Source organism: Miniopterus natalensis, chromosome 19 (genome assembly GCF_054644295.1).
Source record: "Miniopterus natalensis isolate mMinNat1 chromosome 19, mMinNat1.hap1, whole genome shotgun sequence".
In the NCBI taxonomy this organism is placed as follows: domain Eukaryota; kingdom Metazoa; phylum Chordata; class Mammalia; order Chiroptera; family Miniopteridae; genus Miniopterus; species Miniopterus natalensis.
Genome location: NC_142099.1, coordinates 22,768,614 through 22,786,399, shown reverse-complemented (window position 1 = coordinate 22,786,399; position 17,786 = coordinate 22,768,614). Strand labels below are relative to the sequence as shown.

At 37.7% G+C, this 17,786-nt stretch overlaps 1 protein-coding gene across 4 annotated transcripts in view; it reads left to right on the top strand.

Moving 5' to 3' along the window:
• EDEM3 (ER degradation enhancing alpha-mannosidase like protein 3) overlaps positions 1-17,369 on the top strand; it is a 51,475-nt gene extending 34,106 nt beyond the window's left edge. The window contains exons 16-20 of one of the 4 annotated variants that reach the window (XM_016224650.2): positions 192-291; positions 2,610-2,801; positions 4,360-4,525; positions 6,829-7,014; positions 13,484-17,369. In XM_016224650.2, the coding sequence (XP_016080136.1) occupies positions 192-291; positions 2,610-2,801; positions 4,360-4,525; positions 6,829-7,014; positions 13,484-13,893 (1,054 nt within the window). In that variant the 3' untranslated portion in view covers positions 13,894-17,369. Of the gene's footprint in view, positions 1-191; positions 349-2,609; positions 2,802-4,359; positions 4,526-6,828; positions 7,015-13,483 lie in introns of all 4 variants that reach the window. The other 3 variants (XM_016224648.2, XM_016224651.2, XM_016224649.2) reach the window with 3 other exon arrangements.
• The last annotated feature ends 417 nt before the right edge of the window (positions 17,370-17,786 follow it).

Genomic DNA, 17,786 nt, shown 5'->3' with positions numbered 1-17,786 from the left:
AATATTACATTTGAAAGCTATACCACTTACTAATAACCTAAGTTATATGTAGGCAAATACCTGTTTCCATTCCATTTTCACTATTTCTAAAACTAGCAGTTTTGCAGGTATCTAACATTATTTTTATTTGCTTTATGTTTTCCCCCAGTTCTGACTTGTAGTTTTTAAGCCTTGCCTATAATTACTTTTAGCAGAGAGGAGAGTTTCAGGAGTGGAGCTAAACCCCCTCTGAGAGCCAGAGATTTCATGGCCACTAACCCTGAGCATTTAGAAATCTTGAAGAAGATGGGGGTGAGTTTGATTCACCTCAAAGATGGGAGAGTCCAGTTGGTTCAACATGCAATCCAAGTAAGACATTGCTGTACTAATTAGATTCAACTCTGGCCTTTTTAGTCTCATTAGCTTTAATAAGATAATGACATTAGGTTTTTAAAAAACTTTTAATGTATGGTTTAAGGTTAGAGAATCAGAATTTAAGGACTTGAAAATATGTTGGAAAACCATCTAATTCAATCCCTTCATAGTATGTAGATCAATTAAATCACGAATAGCTTGGGCAATTTGCTTAAGTTAATAAAGTCAAATGTAGGACTCAAGTCTAAGTTTTGTGTTTCTCAGCCCCTTATCTTTCTACTATTTTTATTTAAAAGCATAATCTTAAAAGATAATAATTAATTTTAATATTTATGTTTTATATTATTTTAGTTTCCAATATGCTACTGAATCTAAGTATTTTATTCACTATAGAAATCAAAATTTCCATTTATCTGTCTACTCCTAGAAAAAAAAGATAACATGGCTTTTGGGAAAATTTTTATTGATTTTTGCTTTCAAAGTTTTCATATCATGAGGTCTTTAGATTATTCACCTTATTAATACATTAATTCTGAGGAAACTATGTAGTTTGCTAAGTAATTTCAACCTAGAACCATGGTCAGGTATCCCTAAATCTCAAATTCAGACTTCCCACAACCTCACCTCCCTCTCAGATTTCTATGTCTTCTCTGTTCTTGCCACATCCATCCTTCATTAAAGAATATTCTTCCTGCTTCCTTATGTTTCACTCACTCTCACTCCTCAGTAGTGGGAGAGGCATCTCTAATGGCATTGCTTTTACTTAGGCCACCAATGACATAATTGACCCACCAATGACCCAGTGGCCTCGTAATCCTTATGTGATTCAACTTTTCTGAAACACTTTTTATTTATTTATTTTTTAAAGGTTTTTTTAAAAAAATTGATGTTTAGAGGGAGAAGAAAGGAAAGGGGGAGAGAGAAAAGCATCAATGTGAAAGCGAAATATTGATCCAGCTGCCTCCTGCACCCCCCCCCCCGCCCCCGGGGATTGAACCCACTACCCATGCATGTGCCCTAACTGGGAATTGAACTGGCAACCTTTTGGTGCATTGGATGGCGCCCAACCCCCTGAGCCTCACGGGCCAGGATTTGACTGCCCCCTTTTAAAAACATAGCCTTTTCTTGACTTCCAGGGAATTCTAGTAGCGTACCTCTTTCCACTTCTGTTCATGCCTTTATAGCTCTCTTTCTTGGCAGAACCATTCAGTGTAGGCGCTGCCAAAGAATCTGGGTCATTCTCTTTTCTCTCTCTTTTTCAGCAGTCTTATTTGTTCCTACAAGCTCAGCTGTCATCTTTGCACACTTCATTTCTTAGTTATACATGTGTAACCCTGATTCCTAACTCTACTCTTAAACCCACCTTTGATGGACCTGTCATATGTTTCTGCATCTCAGCCTCAATCTATGCAAATCCAATTCTCTTCCTACCTCCGCCTCAGACCACCTCTCCTCCTCGTAGATCTCCAGCTCAGTAAACCCTGTCATCACTCTAGAAGGCACCAGAACTAAGTCACCATGACCTCAGGATAGGCTTGAACTTCTCTGTCTCTCAGCTCCTCTCTTCCTCTGTCCTCTAACTCCTAGCAAGTCCCATTGCCTTTCCTTGTAAAGTATCGGGAATCTACCTTTTTTCTGTTATAGTGACACATTCTTCAGCTTTTCCTCTGTAAAGACTCAATTCAGATATCACTCTAAATATTTTCCAGATTCTTATTGGCAGAATTGGTCATTTCCTTGTCTACTTTCCCACTTGAAGAATTTAATCATAGCTAATTTTATATGTCACTCTCCTCTAGATGCAAACTTCTTAAAAGTTTAGACAGTAAAAGACTTTCTCCCCAGTGTCTAGTCAAGTGCTGAAATATAATAGTTGCCTGATAAATATGGTTTTAATTTAATCTGCTGGTTGGTTTGTAATTTCAAAGAAAGGAAGTATAGATCATGTATGAGGTTTATTTCTTGAAAGGGGAAACAGTGGAGAAAGAAGCAAAATGAGCATTTAATCATTGGGTGGAAGTCCAATTCTCAACTTGTATCAAAAGTGGTTTATAGAGCAGTGAAGGAGATATTGGTAAAAATTACAGATGTAATTCTCGGAAAGTATTTCCAGAAGTAATATTTTTTAGTACAAATCAGGCCATAAATATCTGGTAGGGACCAAAACTGAAAGGAGAAAATTTAGAATAGAAGACTAGTGTAATAGTATTAAAGTTGAACATTTCAAAAAAAACAATGATCTGTTTCTTTCCTAGGCTGCTAGTTCAGTTGACGCTGAAGATGGGCTGAGGTTCATGCAGGAGATGATTGAATTGTCAAGTCAGCAACAAAAAGAACAGCAGCTACCTCCACGAGCGGTACAGATTGTTTCCCACCCATTTTTTGGCAGGGTAGTATTGACCGCTGGGCCAGCTCAGTTTGGGCTAGATCTGTCTAAACATAAAGAGGTGTGTACACTTACAATGTGCTTGCTGAAATAGAGTTAAAAATAGTTTTTAAGTATTGTCTAATTTCTTAGTCTCTTTTCTAATTTAGTAGTTTTCATTTATTTAAAAAAACCTAAATATTCAATTTCCCAGAATAAAATAAAGTTAAAAGTATATCTTGTAAATTTTGAGTCATAATTTATATATATAATATGTTTATAGAATCTTACTTAAAATATTCTTTAGATACTGCCTGTTCCCTAATTTAGTACCTTTAATTCAGCTAAAATGGTTTTCAGATTTTTTAACAACTGCTGGATCCTTCCTTTGAGCAAAAATCTGACTTGGATGCTTAATGCCGAGGTGCTCAGGTGGCTGTGGAGAGCTGATGCTGAGGCTCCACTGAGCAAACCTGGAAGACCGCTGGGCTCTTCTATCCTCTTAGTTCTAACACAGGAAATGAAGACCTATACAGCTGAATAGGTCGCAAGTTCATCGAACTAATTAGCAGAGCTGGAACCAGAACCCAACTATCCTGTTAATCTAAAGAAGATGCTTTTTGAACTCTATTACCCCTAATTTAGACTAAATCTAGTATGATCTAGTATGTATTTTAAAGCTATATAGGTTTATAGATTGATTCATCCATTCAGCAACTCTTTATTGAGTCCCTATTATATCTAGGCACTATTTTAGTTATTTGTTACCTGTCATGTTTACAAAACCGGTGAAGATTTATGCCGTCCCTCATCAAGCTTACATTCTGGTGTAGTGAATGCAAGAATTTTTAAAACATGCAGTACCTGACTAATCAGGGGCACTGACCTCTTTTCCCTTAGATTGTCAAATTGAAAAATGACATCAGCCAACACAAAGATAGCTATCTAGCGTGAATGAATCAAAATTATACCTATTTTTTGGTCAAATTGGCAAAAATATATATTTTTTGACGTGCCATGGAATTTTAGTAATTAGTTTATGTGTGCCATTGAAAAATGTTGAAAATCGCTATTCTAGAGGAATATTAAAACATCTTTACACTAACATCTTTCAAATCAGTTTTCTGGTGGATTTAGTTTTTCCAGGAAGAACTTGCAGATTCATGTAGAGTAAATCTGGTTTTTTCCTCTTTCAAAAAAGTTTCTGGTTACCAATGATGGTTTTATAGTGGTTCCCAGCTGTTGTGTGGGTGTGGGTGTGTCCTGAATCTCCTACAGGCTCCAACTTTACTACTTACTAATGTTGTATCTTAGAGCAAATTATGTAACGTGAGTCTGTTTCCTTATATGTAAACTGAATTACTATCTGTATTACTTCATTCAAGGCTGTTGTAAAGATCAGGTTTAGTAATTTACGTAAAAATGCTTTATAAACTGTAAAGCACAATAGAAATTTTGGTTGCATACTATGATGTGCAAAATGTTCGAAACAAAATTTATGCTAAGTATATATGTTGAATATGTTCTCATTAGTAAAGAAATGAGATCTACCTAAAGCTCTAGATACCGAATTTTATTTATTGACTAGATAGCGATTTGAGAAGATAAAAGAATATTGAAGTCACCTTTATTTCTGACAGACACGAGGATTTGTTGCAAGCAGTAAACCATACAATGGTTGTTCAGAGCTTACGAACCCCGAGGCAGTAATGGGAAAAATTGCTTTGATACAAAGAGGACAGTGCATGTTTGCAGAAAAGGCACGCAACATCCAGAATGCTGGGGCCATTGGCGGCATTGTTATTGGTAAGTCTTCCTCCACATCAGCATCATTTCTGTAGATGAAAAGGAGGTAATTTAGGATTTTTTTCGTTTTCCAAAATTGTATCAAAAAGTTTGTCGTATTTTTATTTAACTGTGTAGCATAACGAATTTCTGTGGGTCTCATATCTTTTTTGAAAGTCTAGATTTGGGTTTCGGTATATTAATGCCAGTAAAAGTACTTAGGGACAGGTGTGAAGGTCGGTAGAGGTGAGTGGTAAAAACACCTAACACATGAATAAGAAAATGTGCCCACAAGAGCCAAAGCCCTCTAAGGGCAAGACTTACATCCTGCCACCCCCAGTGCGAGCCATTGAAAATACCAATTCCACCTCAAAGATTCAGGCTTTGGAATCAGACACAGGGGGGCCAACTTCCTGGCTCTGCCACAAAATCCTGGTGTAACGTTGGCCCAGCTTTAGTTTATCTGCTTATTCAATAGAATATTTCATTAGCTCCAGCGAAAATGCTAGTCAATACATTTTAGGTGGTTATGAGGTTTGACGATAATATATATAAAATGTTTTTTTAATTTTTCATAGAAAATCATTTGTATCATGACAAGCAAGCCATGACTATCAGGGAATATAAATTTTTCTATGCTTTAAGTAGGGAGGAGTTTACATTTAGAAAGAGCTAAGAGACCTGAGGTCACATCCTAACTGCACACCTAGTTTGTTTGCATAGCTTCCTTCCCTCACAGGGGAAATCCATTTTGAATTTTTTCTTTCTAATTAAGATAGATTTCCTTTTTGAATTTAAGGTTAATAAAAAGTATGACACTTAAAATGTTAGGATTTATTTCAGTGAAAAAGTATTTACTATTCCCTTTGCTTATCCCATATGGGCACTCCAGTGTTGATTTAATGAATGCATAAATCCCATTAGTTAAGTAAGTATTAAGAGGATTCTGCTTAATAACTTAAATCAGTGGGTGGCAAACTGTAGCCTGCAGGCCCACTCCAGCTCCCTGCCTGTTTCTGTAAAGAAGGGTTATCGGCACACACCAGGCCAGTATGTTTACGTGTTATCTGCGACTGCTTTCAAGCTGCAGAGCTGGAGTGAGTGGTTGCAACAGAGAACTGAAAAGTCTAAGATGTTCACTGTCTGACCAATTACATGAAAGGTTGCCTGACTTAAATCATCTTTTTAACCTTGGCCATTTTCCACACAGATTCTTTTTATTGAAGAATTTAATAGCTTGGCATCACTATCATTTTGAACATCTCTTACTGAGACTAAAATATAAAATGTTAAAAATAAAGTCTGGAACATATGCAGAGTATAGTAGAGTTTCTTTCCCTATTTTGTGATGAAGTCTCTAATTCCCACGTGTTCTCTCCTCTGCAAGGTTTGTCAAGTCACACGTTTTCTATCTGTCACAGGACCCTCTGCTGAGTTCTGTGGGTAAATGGATTAAGAGGCCGTGGTCCTTGTTCTCAGAAAACTCAATTTTTTGAGGAAAATTTCTTGTGTTGTAACTTCTTTCTCCTAAGTATTTTTTTGTTTCTGATGAGACATTTTCTTTGGTTTTTACTGGTTTTAATTGTATATAAATGAGCAAATTAGGACTTAGTTGTTTTTTTATTGCAAGTACTAGAAGTACAAATTATCTTTTTAGAAATCATTTGGCTGTAAGATACAGTTTATTTAAGCTGGCTTAAGTAGAGGGGTTTGTTTGTTATATGGAAATGGATTATGTATTTTCATTGAACCCAAGAGTAAGAAATACAACTGAATATTCTAAGGAAGTGGAAGTGGGAGCTGAAAATCATCAGGAACCACGATATCTCGTGTTTCTGACATCTCTGTCTCTATCTCTGGGTCCTCCTGGAGACACAAAGAGCAGAATTCTGCATCTCTTTGCAGCTCTGCTTCATTCTCCAGCTTTTCACCAGCCTGCTTCCTCTTTGCTCATCAGTTCCCAAATGGCCATAGCATTGCAATGGCATTCAGCAATGGCATTTCCACTGCTAACTGAGTCTTTCTGCGTGCCACTTCCAGGTCCCCCGGAGAGACTGAAGGTCCAGTAGCCGTCCGTTGTCCAGTCAGTTATTGCTAAGGCAGTGGGTCCTACATGGGATTCTCCACTTAGCAGGGCTGCCAGAGCAAGCCCTCTGAGAAGGGACAGGCAGGTTCTGCAGGCAGACCGGCATGTGAGATTAGCAGTGTACGTGACTGGTGCATAAAATTAATGCTGCCAACAGGTACAAAACAGTAACAAGCGGTAGATAGACCTTTTTAACGGATGACTGTTTTTGTGTTTGGTGTGTTCCTTTTCTGGCTAGATGACAATGAGGGGAGCAGCAGTGATACTGCCCCTCTGTTCCAGATGGCAGGTGATGGGAAGGACACAGATGACATCAAGATCCCCATGCTGTTCTTGTTCAGTAAAGAAGGAAGTATCATATTGGATGCTATCCGGGAATATGAGGAGGTGGAAGTGCTCCTTTCTGACAAAGCAAAAGATCGAGGTAAGGGTAAAGCATTTGCTTTTTTAATGCAGTTTAGCATTAATTTTACTAGTTTTATAACAAAAGTGTCAAAAAATTATTTTTGAATTACTAGTAAAAGAAGTACAATTTTTAGAAGATGATTTCAAATATATTTTCCATTTGGAAATAAGAGCAGTAAAACATTTATTTGGCTTTGTTTGCCAAGTTAGGATGTTTTTAGAATTGTATTTTAATATATAATTTATAATTTTTGCTTTGATTCTGCCCAATGATGATAATACAGGAGATTACATCCAGAGAGTCATTTTAACATCCACAGGTGTTCACCACTCAATTTCACTGATATTGCATCTTACATTTCTTTTATAAGGAGTAAAAGGAAATTGTATAAAATAGTGTTGTATGTAATATAATAGTAATTGGGTTTCACTAGACTACCTATAGTGAAATGGCCATGGTCATGAAGGCAATAGGAATCTCGTGACTTCTCTCCACTGAGATCTTTATAGGTTACAAGGGTTGCCAGTGGCTGATGTCTGAAGAACAGGATAGCATGCCTTATTAGCTCATGTGAATATCGTCCTCTCTAGGCCAAAATGTTTGTGAGTAATTTGAAAGATCTTTGAAACTCAAATTACTGTATAAATGCAAGGTCTTCTTGGTATTCTTTTATAGTTTTCACTCCCAGGAATAGGGGCGAAATGAGGGAAAGCGAACCGTCAGACAAAGGTTGTGATCATGCTCATGGCAGCAGTTTTTCTTACCCACCAGAGACACCTATAGAGAGAGCTGTACTCCTCCCATCTCTCTTAATTGGATAAAGCAGTATAATTTCTGTAGGGCTGTTGAATGCCCTGGGTATTTGTTTGACAGATGTGTAGGGAACTGATTTAATTCATTACAATTTCCAAGCGGAGCGGTAAAAGAAAAAGGAAGTGGAAGCTGAGCTGTAATCTGCTGGCCCAGTCAGTGTTTTTGTCTGGCCTTTTTTCACTGCTTTCTTTTTCCTTGAGATTCTTTCAAATGTCCACCATTTAAGAGCAGTGGAGTGAGTAGGGTCTGTATGGAAGGGTATAATAGATGGAAGCAGAACAGAACAGAAAGGATTCCTGATCTTCTATAATCCTTCTATGTACCTTATGTTTTTTTATAAGCTTTTTGCTAAACTCAGATCTTCTTTCCTACATTTATGCATTTAGGCACATCAAACAGGCAAATTATTATTCCATGTAACTCTTTAATGCCTTTGCTTTTTCCCTCATTTTGTGCTACCATTGGAATTTCAGCAGCAATATTAAAAGGTAAAATGATTCCAAGCTACATTATTAATAGTAGTAAGTATCTTGCATTAATAAGCCTTAAATTACATATATGTATATATGTGTGTATGTGTATATATGCGCATGTATATATATGCACATGCACATGTACATATATATATAATTTTGCTTCAGTGGATACCATGATAGTATCTGGCTTGATGTGATTAGATTATTTCATGTCTAGTCAACTGTCCCATAATAAATCTTTATTGATCCTGTTATAATAAATCCTATAAATTTAATATCCCATATAATAAGAATTCACTAGTCTGTGTCCACACAAGAGGCACTAACAAAGACACTGTTGTTTTGAATGTATTACTTTTAATCACTTTTTATTTGAATATAGTACAAACTATTTAAAATATTGACTTGTTTTAAAAACGCATATGTTTGTAAGGGTGCATGGGGTTAGGGTTGTGAGATTATGTAAAAGCACGTGCTTCCCATACCAGAGATAGGATATAAAAAATATAAATTCTCCTACCAAAAAAAAATTATCTGAACAGTATTCCCTTAGGAACCTTGCAATAGAGGGGCTTTATTTAAACTATCGTATATATTTTACAGCTTTGATAGTCTGTATATTTATTGTACTGTGTTTCTGTAATAGAGTGATCTTTTGACCAAAAGTCTTAAAAAATTCCACTTGTGTAGTTCTTTCAAGAACTGTACAGCTATATTAACTAAATCAGCAACAAGTTACAGTGTAATTGTTAATATTTATCAGTATAAAAAATCAATGATAATAGTTTTATTAAATCACCTACTTTATTCACTTAGGAAGATATCCTAAGAAGTTGATGTTGGTAGTGGTTATCATTCATTTGTCCTGGGCCATTACTGCACGTGTCGTGTTTCTCTTCCGCATCAGAATCAGCTGATGTACTTGTTAAAAGTGTAGATTCCTGAGTCCTACTACAGAATATTGAATCAGACTCTCTGAAGGCAGAGGATCAGAATCTGAAATTTTAAACAAGCCTCCTAGGTAAATTGTACTTGAGAAACACTGAATAAGACAAAGAAGGCACCGCTTTTTATCTCCCAGCTATGTATCTGGACATACTTGTTCCATCGAGAGTACTAGATGGGATTATATAAGTATACCAGATAATAGCATCCTTAAAGTCTGAACAATAAAATGTCCTCCAGATTGCCCTTTCTAAAAATCTCACTCCACAAATACGTAGTTCCCTTATAAAGTCACATAGTTTTGATGGAGCAGTTCTTCTCACATATTAATACAGAAGTAGAAGCCCCAGAACAAGCCACCACTCCCGCTCCTACCTTCTTAATTCAGATGCTAAGGCCCAGCCATTAATATAGAAATGTCTACAGTAGTACTCTCTGCTAGCAAGAATGTTCAGATATCTTACTGTAGTCCCCTCTGATCTGCAGTTTCCCTTTCCATGGTTTCAGTTACCCTGTGGCCAACCACTGTCCAGAAATGTTAAGTGGAAAATTTCAGAGATAAATAACTTCTAAGTTTTAAATTGCCTGTTGTTCTGAATGTGGATCGCCCAGCATATCCACACTGTCGTTGTATATACTCCCCGCCCATTAGTTACTTAGTAGCTATGTCAGTTATCATATTTTAAAAGCGAGAGACCACATTCACATAACTTTTATTACAGTGTATTGTTATCATTGTTCTATGTTATTGTTGTTAATCTCTTACTGTGCCTAATTTATAAAGTAAACTTTATTATAGGTATGTATAAATAGGAAAAAAACAGTACATATAGGGTTCGGCACTCTTGGTGGTTTCAGGCATCCACTTGGGGTCTTGGAACACATCCCCTGTAAATAAGAACTGTACATACTCTTCTTCAGGTCAGACCTGTCACACTTCTAAAAGTTAAGTTATCCACAGAAGTTTTAATGCCCTGTCTCTCATGTGTCCCGTTTTTCTAAAATGTGAAGTTTATAAAGGGCTTAATACTAATTCTAATCTTGGGCACATGAACAAAAGACACTTTTTATTTTTTACCTTTAGCTCCAAGTTGAAACAGTTTACAATTGATCAATTTTTCTTTTTGCAGTATTATTTCTCAAGGGAAAAAGAGATCAGTATTTTAATATTTTATTATGTTTGCAGTTTGCAGGTAGGCCCACAGTGCCTTGACAGCTGCAGGCCGATGTTTTTAGGGCTACTCCTATATTTGTGTCTGATAAAGAGGCAGACAGAGAAAGTGGGGGAAGGAACATTGCCCTGGTTTGGCCTGGCAGTATTAGCTACTTTTCCCAGGATCTTCCCCACTGAAGTCGATTGGGGGAAACATGTTCTAAAGTTGGCCTGTTGAAGTTCGGTTGCTGTGGGAGAAGGATTTGAGCCTGAGGAGGAAAATCTGATGGCCTCATTGCCAGGAAAGTGCGCCTAGATCATTCTTGTTAGCAGAATTGATAGGTACCTGCCCTCCTTTCTCCAGCCCTGTCATGTTTCCTTATGCATTGTCACATTCACAAAGTCACTCCCCTCTTCCTGGACGTGCCTTCTCAATCCCCGCAGGCCCGAGTCCTTTTCTCTTTGAGAACGCTGCCATTCTGACTACCCAGTATAAATGCTGTCTTCTCTGTGAAGTGTTCTCACTCACGGGTGAAACTGGAGGGCGTCTTTCAGTGTCGTTCTCCCTTGACATTTACACTACATTGGGCATCTCCACCTGCTTCCCATCTTTGTATTCCTTGCTTCCGGTCAACTGGTGGTGGAGACGGGTAAGCCACTATAGAGCATCCATTCTCTGAGTCTTTGCCCAAGGATCCCTTGTCCTTTCATTATTCAGACTTAATAATTTTCCTGCTTCTGGGGGTCAGTTGGTTGGAGCATCGGCCGGTACACTGAAAGGTCGCAGGTTCCATTCCTAGTCAGGGCACATATCTAGGCTGTGGGTTTGATCTCTGGTCGGGGCGTGTATGAGAGGCAACCGATTGGTGTTTCGCCCCCCCCCCCCCACCTTCCCTCTGTCTCTAAAAAACCAAAACATATCCTTGAGTGAGGATTAAAATTTTTTTAAAATTTATTTTCTTTGTATCTTGATACTCTCTTCATTCTTTTTTTGCTTCTGTGTTTCTGAATTTACATGTAAACGGGAAAATTTTGTTAAATATTAGGACTTCCAATCCAGGAACTTACAGTTTAAACTTACTTGTAAATGCCCCGCCGGGTGTGGCTCAGCGGTTGAGCATCGACCTAGGATCCAGGGGATCAGGGTTCGATTCCCGGTCAGGGCACATGCCCAGGTTGTGGGCTCGATCAATGACTCTCTCATCATTGATGTTTCTATCTCTCTCTCCCTCTCCTGTCCTCTCTCTGAAATCAATAAAGATATATTTAAAAAAAAACAAACTTACTTGTAAATGTAATCATATCTTGTTTTATATTTTCATTAAGATTTTACAGTGTAAGGAATATGGGTCATATATCTTTCATAATAAATTCAATTCTATGTTTTATAGCTTTTATTTTTATTACAAAAAGAGCACTTAATTTTATTTCTAACCAGTATTACTACTATAGAGGGGTCATTGATATATGCCTATTTAATTTTATTTTTACCCTCTTTATCAGATTCTTTTATGTTAAGTGTTTTTAAAAGTTGAGTTGCTTTGAGTTTACGTATACAACACAATCTGAAAATAATGACAATTCCTTTTTCTATATTTACACTCACTGTTCTGTTATCCTGTTGTGTAGTTAGATTTCTAAAATAATGTTGTATAGTTGGTAACTCCCAGGGTAATTATTTTTGCCTAAGCAGTCTTGATTTCTAGATGAGTAGCGCTGCACCTCTTCCTCTCCTTCTGTACTAGATGAATGTAGCCCAGAGAGAAGCGGGAAGGTTTTTAGGTGTTGCTGTCCTTGGATTGAGGGAGCCTGGGATCAGTGAGCGCTGAGCACCGGCTCCCGGCTTCCTCTTCTTGGCCCCCTGTCCCCTGGTATTCCCGATTGCCTTTTTAAAGTGCACCTTTGTTGCTGCTCAGAAGAGAGGATGTGTGGGCGCCCCTCCCCCCAGCACACATACTGGAGAACCTAAGCTTCCCTGGTGGGGTGGTTCTTCCTAATCAGTTGCTGCGTATGTGCCACCACCTGTTCCTGCCTGCCTGCCTGTATTTCCTTTCATTTTTTGAATAGGCCCATCTCCTGTCCCTTCTTTGACTAATTCCACTTTATAAACCTCAGCTCAGGTGTCACTTTCTGAAGGAAACCCTCAAATCTCATTCTTTTCTAACCCCAGAACACTTTGTCAGAGTTCTCCATTTATTTTGTGTAAATTCCATTCTCCCCACCTGGGCTGTAAGATCCATGGAGGCAGATCTGGTGTTTGTTTTGCCTGTTCTATCCTTAGCACCTTGCACGGTGCCTGCCCCACAGTGGACACTCGGGGGGTGTTTGCTGACCCACCCACCACAGAGACTGTGGGGGAGACAGCAAGTGGCCGTGGATGCCATTTAAACACTTTCTTGTCAGGATCCTAAATAAAATGCCTCTAGTGGCTTCATTATATATTCGTCATGAGAGGATTTAACTTACTGGTCAGCCTTCCAGTGGATTTTCGGATGACCATAGCTTACAATTCATAGACCGACAGTAATGAAATAGAAGTTTTATAAATAATCTCAGTTGTCTTTATGAAAATATTTTACTTAACCAATCACATTAATGCCCTTAAATCATCCAAAATTTTATATATCTGCATTTTCATGGCTTACTGAGTGGGAGTTTCACTTTCCAAAGGACTATTTATTATCTTAAAACATAACAATGATAAGTGCTGTTTAAAATTCTATTTAATATGTTCTCATGTGCAAGCTTCTCTGACTTCAGATATTTAGTAAACTTTTGACATACAGTAAAGATTTATATGCACTTTAATAGTATTACTGTTTAGTGTATTTCTTGGCATTTACTCATATCCATTTAAGGCAGTTTGAAAGAACATATATTTTCTAATGTCCCATTTTGCAAAATTAGTGTACAGAAAAATGTGGGAGCATTATTATAAGGCAGTCTTTTACTCTTTAGTGTTAATGTTCACTGATCTGCATTAACATGGTTTTCTTTAAGTTTTATTTCTTCATTTGATTGTAAAAACCTATATGCTTTTGAAAGTGTGATGCATTTTTTTAAGGGAAAGTTTCATGAAGCTTGTTTGTTTCATATACAGATCCTGAAATGGAAAATGAAGAACAGCCATTCTCTGAAAATGATTCTCAGTACCAGAGTGCCGAGCAGCTCGCCCCAGGTTCTCAGGAGGTGGATTTGGTGGATGGAGAGTCTCCTGAAGAGAACTCTCCAAACTCTCACCCAGAACCATTATCTCCAGCAGCTACGGACAATGCTGCAGGAGCTTCTCCTTCTGAACAGAATTCTGATCCCACAGAAAACCAGGGGCCCGCAGGCCTTGATGGTGAATGTACAGATTTAGATAACCAAGTTCAAGAACAATCAGAAACTGAGGAAGATTCCAGTCCCAACGTCAGCTGGGGTAAAAAGGCCCAGCCCATAGACTCCATATTAGCAGACTGGAATGAAGATATAGAAGCATTTGAAATGATGGAGAAAGGCGAACTATGACTCGCTGAAGAATTTGGTGGTAGGTATTTAAAAAGAGTAGGCAAACTGGTTAGTGGACACCCTCCTACTAAGCAGGCTCTGCAGTGGGAGGCTGTAGTGTGGTGACGAGCAACGGCGTTCTGACTGGGGATAGCTGGTTATCATAGGAGCCTGGAGCTTGCTGTGTTAGAATTGACCTCGTTTCAAACTGTCCCGTGAGAAATGGAAACTCGCAGTCCCCCCAGATGGCAGCCCTGCACCGCCCTGCAGCGCCTCAGGCCAGGAGACTACTGGACATGCCTAGGAACCAGGCTCTGGATAGACGAGAAACATCCTGTCAGCAGTGGGGTGGGGAGTAGGAATTTGTATTTCTTCCTAATTGGAGGAAACGTAAGTTCCTAGGTTTGGGGTTAGAGGCTCTTCTGGGAAATACAAGCGTATTGTGGGCATTCTGGTTGTGCTGCCTTCACAAAAACACTCGAAGTGACCTAAGTGGTTATGAAGCAAGTGTGTCGCAGCGAGAGCGATCTCGCTCACCACTCTCACTGGCTTGGTTGTGTAACAGGTGATCAAGGTGACTTGATTTCTCTCTCCTAACAATGTCCTTTTCATAGAAACCAAAGGTGAAGCCAGTGTACTTTCTCAGAGTTCTCTGCGTAAAGCCTAATCACTGGGACCAGGTAAAAAGGTCATCTGATAATGTTGTGGAGAATGGTTACTTAATGCTTTTGAAAAACGGAGCAAAGGAGAAACTGTAATGTTGCAATATGAACTTGCCATTGGGCCTTCCATAGGGAAAGCTGTGACTACTCTGAAGTGGAACTTGATGTTAGGTCCTTACAAGGTGAATCATCAACTTTTCCAGTTCATTTCCCTTAGAGGTGGTTACCTCTGGTCATCAGCCTTACTCCATCCCACGTTTAGTGTGCAGTTTGAGCCACAAGGCCCAGGTTGCCAATAGCTTAATACATTCTGTCCCATTTCTCTATCTTAGGAAGCCATGGTCAAACTGTGGTAGTGATCTAAAAATCCTGGGGTAACTACGGTTTCTAAAGTTGTACCTAAGGAACGTGTCACATTTTCTGTTAAATCATGGTTTTTTGTTGTTTTTTTTTAAACAAATATTCCTTCTGATATGGACTTGAAAATTAGTCTATGGTAACCTGTGTAGAAAACTTACACAGTACCAACTAACATACAGCCATATAGCTTAAATTTTTTTTTTTTTTTGGTGGCAGTCTGGTGCTGGCCACATTTAAGTTTTAATTTTTTGTTGTTGATATCTGTAGACAGCCCTGTAGTTGAAATCATGCCTTTATTCATTTTATTTATTTTTAATAAAACTTACCTGAATTTGTTCTAAAGGAGTATTTTTTGTGAGACTTAATTTTCTTTCTCTTTACCATGACATTATATAATAACCTTCTCCTAAAACAGTTTTGAGGTACTGATGAACTGAAACTGTATATGGAGCTGTTAAAAGAACAGCAGTGCTGTATCGTAGTTATGTATATTCATGTACAGTGTGTCTTAGATCCAGGTAGATATATTCTTTTATAAGGGGATGCATAGCTGCTTTCAAAAATTCCAGAAAACCTAATTGGGTCAGGGAGTCATAAATCTAATAGAGAATTCACTTTGGGGGGGGGGGGAAGAGTAGTATACAAGACCTTTATTGACCCTTAATTAAACCTGACCCCAAAATGGATATTTTTAGTCACTGCATGTGAAATTTGGCGTAAGAAGATAAAACTATAATACATAGAGTTCACGAAAGGATAGACATAGTGCTTTGTTCACCTTAATTGCAAAGCTGCCAAAATAGCTAAAGCTTAATTACTTGACTTGCCTTGATTTATAGGACTGGGGCTTGGAGAAAGGGAGCAGATGTTCCTCTAACACTTTGATTACAGAAGCCTTATATTTAGTGATTTGATTTTGTTTGTAGCTCAGAGCCATTGTTGTGTAAATCTCACTTTTCTAAGATCAAAACAACATAATTTTTTTCCCCAGCAAAGATTTTTGTGGCATACAAGGAAAAACCAGCTTACTGCCACTGTACTTTCCTTTGGCCATTAGGGGGAGTTGTTGCCATTCATTGAGGTCTAGAAGCAAATTGCTTACTTGTTTAGAAAAGTGAATCCTTAAAAAGAAAGACAGGAAAGAAAAGAATTAAATTATACTCAGTTCCCAGAAGGAATTATATTTGATTTTTCCCCATTTAAGAAAAGAAGGTATAATGTTTGGCTTCAATACTCCAACAATGCAATTGACTCTACATTTCTTATTTGATATACTGCCATGAAGTTGTTTTTGAATTCGTTGAAAACTTCCAACAGCATTAGAGTTTTTTTATGTTTTGTTTTTTAAATACCTTCTATAGAGATTTTATTTACTTCCTAAAGATTCAGGGGATTCTATGAGACCCTGAATTTTAGTAACATCTGGTCTACCTCAGTTAAATGTTGACTGCATGGAAATAGAGCTGAAGTGATCACCACAGCCATAAAATCGTTTGACTAAGAAGGATTTATACAATGTTTACAAACCTGGAATCAAGTAAGGATTTTATCTGAAAGTTAAAAGTTAGACATTAGAGCAAGTATTTAATTCAGGTATTTTCAAGTTTTAAAACTTAACTTGTTTACCAACTAAAAATAGCTGTAGTTTTCTTGCGTATCACAGTCCACCGAGATGATATACCCTAGTTTCCAGTACTTTCTCCATAAAGTTTTAGGTGTGAAAGAATTGTAATTTACGAGATGTGTTTAGGGTGGGATATTTTGTTGGGTAGGTTCTTTTTTTCTTTTTTTTTTTAACTTTAATAGGCTTCCAATAAGAATATAATTGTTTCAGAACAAATAATTTTTGACATTATACTTTTTACTTTTCTTCACAGTATTAAAGAGTAAAATGAAAAATTGTGCACTCTCTGATTTTAATTTCTCTAATACAATTCTCTCCAGAATTTGTCTTAGTTTAAAGTACTGTCACACAGCCCTTTTTACAATAAAACCAGCATTTGTTCTCTCACCAGACCCCATGCCAAATTCATCATAAAGAAAGCTCAGCATAAGTAATTCAAATAGTGCTTATAATTTTAGAGGTGGGGGGATTTAGTAAATATTCCAACCGGTCGTTTTATGCACAAGGCTTTAGTCAGAACATAGGAAAAAAAACATTCTGTGAATGAAATATTGTATGTTCAGATTTTATAAGAGACATTTTTAAAAGCCCAATTTACAGCCGTATATTTTCTTATGATGTAATTTATGAAAAAGATGTCTGTACTAACAGGTGCTGTAACACTACTGTTGTTGGATTTTATTGTTTGGTGATAAATGTGTACAACATTTCTAAGGGAAACTATGTACTGTGATGTAAAAGTCTGGGCAAAATGTATATAATTCTTGTATATAAATGTGTATTTGATTATACTTACTGATTGTAAAGATTTAATAAAACATGTAAATATTCCGGTCTAGTTTTAATTTGAACTTTTAGTGTCACTTTGCATATGTTTATACTTTGATATCTTTAAACTTTTTTTCATTTCTTAGTCTTCCCTGTAGTTTTTAAGATTTTTAAAAAATATATATCTTTATTGATTTCAGAGAGAGGAAAGGAGAGCGAGAGAGAGAGATAGAAACATCAGTGATGAGAGAGTCATTGATCGGCTGCCTCCTGCAGGCCCCCGACTGGGGATCGAGCCCGCAACCCGGGCATGTGCCCTGACCGGGAATCGAACCCTAATCGCCTGGATCCTAGGTCGACGCTCAACCGCTGAGCCACGCCCGGCCGGCCATTCCCTTTAGTTTTTATTTTGCCCCAGAGGAGTGACTTCGGGGGACATCTTAGGGTAAAGAAACACAAACATACATTCAACAGTTCTACAACTCAGCTAGTGCCAAGGG